Genomic DNA, 5,000 nt, shown 5'->3' with positions numbered 1-5,000 from the left:
GGTTGATTTAGTTTTTATTTAAAAAAAATTAAATTAATCATGTCGATTTATTAAAACTATAAATCAAATCAAATCAACATAAAATTGATTTTTTTCGGTTTAGATTTTTTTTATTTTTTCGATGATTCTCATTTTTTTATTTTATAATCTTTAGTTTTTACAATTATATTGTGATTGAATATTAGATCAAATATGTTTTCACTCATGTGTTAATGAAAAATCACAATTATGAAAAAATTGAGGAGCGAAAAACTCTCTTGAAACTAATAAAAAGTAAGATGAAGAGTGAAAAGTTTAGGTTTTAAGTTTATATTGAGTTTTGAATAATTTAATTAGCAATTAATGGACAAATATTACAACTTAAGACATATATATACTTTTAAACTAATTGATAAAGTATTTAAAAAGTAGATTATAATTAATATTTTATGTATAAAAAGTTTAAATTGTATATATATATAAAATATGTTGGATTGATTTGGGTTCGATTAGACTTTTTTTTTTGTTAACACCAAACCAAATCAAGAACGGTTGATTTTTTTTTTCAAAAGTCAAACCAACCAAATCAAACCATAAATCGATTTTTTTTCTTGGTTTGGTTTGATTTGACGATTTGATCTGTACACCCCTATTCTAAACTATATTCTAAGTTGCCATAACAAATCTAAATTTTACGAGGATCTTATTACCTTCCTAAATTCATTTTTTTGTGTGTGTTCCTTTTGTATTGACATAGCCGCCATGTCAGTACAAAAGGTCCACAAAAATATTTTGCTACTTGACCATCATGTCAACAAAAAAGAGCAGAAAAAACTAAGTTTAGAGTATAATAGAACCCTCATAAAAGTTTAGATGTGATATAACAACTTCCGATATAATTTGAGAATAGTTATGCCTTATCTTTCTTTTTTTTTTTAAATATGCGTAACAACAAATTGCTATAGCAGACAATAAAAAGTCAACAGATTAAACAAATTCAAAGAGATGTTTGATTGTGCTAAATATTTTGTTAAAAACACATTATGATTTGCTCACACTATTATTAATTTTTTGATATATATTTTCTTAAAATCCTTCTCACTAAACCAGATGGCGTTTGTACAGTATATAGTTTGTTGAAATTTTTAAAAAATAACCTATGATGTCAATTAAAACTCCATTTTTTTCTGGAAAACCGTCCTATCAAACGTTAGGTGTGTACACACGTTAAAAATGAAATTTGTGAAAAAAATTTAGCTAGTGGAGATAAACAATCAGCAAGTTGGTTGGTCTCTCATTACCAATACAATGAAGTGATGATCGAGCACCTATACTATACTTACATGATTTTCGTGAACTATGATAAATAGTATACGTATATATATATCCTTCATCATATTTTGGGCATACATATGTCACTACCGCTAATGGGATGGTACGCATATATCCCTCACACTAACAGTAGGGGCATATATGTACCCAAAGTATGACAGGGAATATATATACATATCATTTATCATAGTTCGGGGGTATAATTATCCCTTTTTATTTTAATTTTCTTATCCCAAATAATAACCCAAACCCACTGTAGTCGTCGAGTAATTAAAACATTTGTACATGATTTGGTTGTCAATGTCTTTCAAAACCAACCTTCTACCCCCACATGATAGAAGTAAGGTCGACGTACACTCTATCGTTCCAGATTTCACTAGTTGAATTTCATTGAATATCTTTTATTGTAGCATTTAAAGATTTGGTTGAAATTTTAACAAATAACATTGAAGCAAAGTAAATTGGAAAAAAAAAAAAAAAAAGAAGGATATTTTAAAGTTAAAAGTTGTGTAATTTGTACATGAAAACAGACGGTTGAAGTTTTGTAAGTTAAAAATTTATACTATTTGAAAAGCTCTATTTCAAATTCTATATTAAAGTTGGAAGTTGAAATAATCGATAGTTTGAATAAACAAATACTTATTTTGAAATAATCTCCACATATTATTTTCAAATATTCTGTAATTTTTTTTCATACGGCCAAAAACAGCAAAAGGTGTGAGCAAGCATGAATAGATATGTGAAAGCTCTAACGTGGCATTTGGTAGGGTGTATAAGAATAGTATAAAATATGATGTATTATAATATTTACATTAGTAATGTTAGTATTAGTTATACTGAAATTATTCTTATGGAATGTTTGAGTTGATGTGTTAAAATAACTTGCATTGCATCTTTCTAAAAAAAAAAGTTATTTACGAAACATTCTTCACAAATATAATATAGATGATGTTGAAAAGGTTTTGAAGGGTTACTGTGTCTTTACCATGCTAATGCATGCATCAACAGTGGCGGAGCCAGAATTTTTCACTGAGGGGTTCAGAAGTAAATATACGGACTAGTCAAAGGAGATTCAACATCTACTATATATACATAAAAATATTTTTGACCATATAAAAATAATATAATTTTCCGACGAAGGGGTTTGGATGAACCCCTGAAATGTATGTGGCTCCGCCACTGTGCATTAAAGTCCCTTGCATTGCTAATACTCTTGATTTCCTATGTATTAGATATGCATTGCTTATTACATAATAGAGTATATAATTAATGATTGCATTAGTTACACATAAAAATGAAAAAGTATACCAAACAAGGTATTAATAACAAACGACCCCTAATTAAGTTGTTTCTCCGCCACCTCTGCACTTGTGCTAGTTAAAAAATTCAGTATGGAAGTCATTATCATTAGCAGTATCATTTATGCTTGTTTGCTCATTCCAATTATTATCGTGCTGTGACAATAAACAAAGAAAAAAATTAAAATCAAAACGTGTTTCATGCATTAAAAACCTTAGAGATCAACGAATTTGCTTCCCTATAAATTCACGGGCTTCATGAAGTTATTCACATACCAAGGAAAAACAAAGAGTAACCAAAAAAAAAAAAAAAAATCAAGAAAAAGAATGGGTAGCATGGCTGAGAAATGGGAGGAACTTAGTGGGAAAAACAAGTGGGAAGGGCTATTAAATCCATTAGATGTTGATCTCCGTAAATACATCATTCACTATGGAGAAAAGGCTGAGGTAACTTATGACACTTTCATTTCAGATAAAGCATCCAAGTATGCAGGAGCTAGCAGATACTCAGAGGAAAATCTCTTCTCTAATGTTGGACTTGATCCATCGCAGTATCGCGTAACCAAATTTTTCTATGCTACTTCTTCCATGCCACTTCCTGATGCTTTCATTCTAAAATCATTGTCAAGGGAAGCATGGAGTAAGGAATCAAATTTTATGGGGTATGTTGCTGTGGCTACTGATGAGGGCAAAGTTGCACTAGGAAGGAGGGATATTGTGGTTGCTTGGAGAGGAACTATTCAGACACTCGAGTGGGTTAATGACCTTCAATTTTTACTTATCCCAGGACCAAAAATATTTGGTGATGGGGGTTTGGTTCCTTTGTTTAAACCTTTGGTGCATCATGGCTTCTACAATGTTTATACATCAGAAAGTGCACGATCAAAGTTTAATAAAACCAGTGCCAGAGATCAGGTATATTTTGGCCTTTAACAAAACATGTAACTCGTCTTATTTTTTGGTAACTAACACTGCATGGTTTCTTAATAATTAGTACCTAATTATAGGTAGTTGAACTTGCACATCATTCTAATCTTGTTTTTTTCTTTTCTTTATACAGGTCATTGCAGAAGTGAAAAGATTGGTTGAGGAATACAAGCACGAACAGGTCAGCATAACTGTGACTGGACACAGTCTAGGTGCATCACTTGCAACTATGAATGCAGTTGACATAGCCTTCAATGGTATCAACAAGGCAAGCAATGGCAAGGAGTTCCCAGTGACAGCTTTTGTATTTGCAAGTCCTAAAGTTGGGGATCTCAATTTTGTTAACGCATATAACAAACTGAAACACCTTCACATCTTGAGAATCCACAACTTATTGGATATTGTACCTAAATACCCACCCGTTGGCTATTTCGGCGTTGGGCAGGAAATAATGATGGACACCGTAAAATCCCCCTATTTGAAGCCCCCTGGAGATATCCTCACTTGGCATAATTTGGAGGCTTACCTGCATGGAGTTGCTGGAACTCAAGGTTTAGGAGTTTTAACAGGTTTTAAACTAGAGGTGGATCGCGATATCGCACTTGTCAATAAATCTTCAGGTGCATTGAAAGATGAGTATCTTGTCCCAGTAAATTGGTGGACTCCAAAACACAAAGGAATGGTTCAACAAGATGGAAAGTGGGTTCTCAATGATCGTGAGGACTATGAGATAGTTGTGGCAGACCTTTAATTTGGAGTTTAAAGTACTGGCTATTTTAATTTATTTTCTTAATTCCATGTAATGTTTGAATAAAGGGTTGTCACGAACACATCATATACAATATATATATGTGTGTTCGTATAATTTCATAGTGAATGTGTTATTGTGTTGTAACTTATAAAGCTGGAAAGGAAGTTGTCCTTACTGACGCCCTAATTAAGCTTGTTATAGATCAATGTGTTTGTTTTAATTAGTTTCTCAATTTTGTGTAAATGTTTTAATTACTGGGGCTTTATATTTAAATGTTGTACTTAAGGTTCAGACCTACCTTTAATTTATAATCTATAATCTATATCTATATCTATAATCTATAATATAGTAAAAATGTAAAGACCTTAGAAAAATGATTTGAACTTTTTACCTTCATTAAAGAACTCCATAATAGACAAAACTGTCATTTACTATATTTAATTATTTAATTCAATTATTTTTAATAAAATGAAATTATGCATACTAAAAAGGACACTATAGCCGCCTAGGAGATCTAATTCGACATGTATTCTAAGTCTAGAATCTATAACACGCAAGAGAAAAAATTGTAAACACGTAGCACTCAACAATGATAAAATAAACAACAAACGATAACACAAATAATGTTTATACACCCATAATGTCAAACTACGCCAATACAACTCCAAAAATAAGCTCGAATTCTGAAAAGTCCCCAGCAAAGTCGCCAGAGT

The 5,000-nt window shown here is 31.2% G+C and overlaps 1 protein-coding gene across 1 annotated transcript; it reads left to right on the top strand.

Moving 5' to 3' along the window:
- The first annotated feature begins 2,867 nt into the window (after positions 1 to 2,867).
- Positions 2,868 to 4,519, top strand: LOC107859332 (phospholipase A1-II 1). The gene is made up of 2 exons (XM_016704308.2): positions 2,868 to 3,524; positions 3,670 to 4,519. Exons 1-2 carry the CDS (start codon positions 2,868 to 2,870, stop codon positions 4,285 to 4,287), a joined length of 1,275 nt encoding a protein of 424 aa, XP_016559794.1. The 3' UTR covers positions 4,288 to 4,519.
- The last annotated feature ends 481 nt before the right edge of the window (positions 4,520 to 5,000 follow it).

The sequence above is a fragment of the Capsicum annuum genome, chromosome 2 (genome assembly GCF_002878395.1).
Source record: "Capsicum annuum cultivar UCD-10X-F1 chromosome 2, UCD10Xv1.1, whole genome shotgun sequence".
In the NCBI taxonomy this organism is placed as follows: Eukaryota; Viridiplantae; Streptophyta; class Magnoliopsida; order Solanales; family Solanaceae; genus Capsicum; species Capsicum annuum.
This window is presented reverse-complemented; position numbering and strand designations above follow the sequence as displayed.

Bases quoted from the DNA above. Each gene is read 5' to 3' on its own strand.
- LOC107859332 (XM_016704308.2), top strand. From the start codon at position 2,868: ATGAAGTTATTCACATACCAAGGAAAAACAAAGAGTAACCAAAAAAAA. The intron at 3,525-3,669 runs GTATATTTTGGC...TTCTTTATACAG, and splicing joins AAACCAGTGCCAGAGATCAG to GTCATTGCAGAAGTGAAAAG.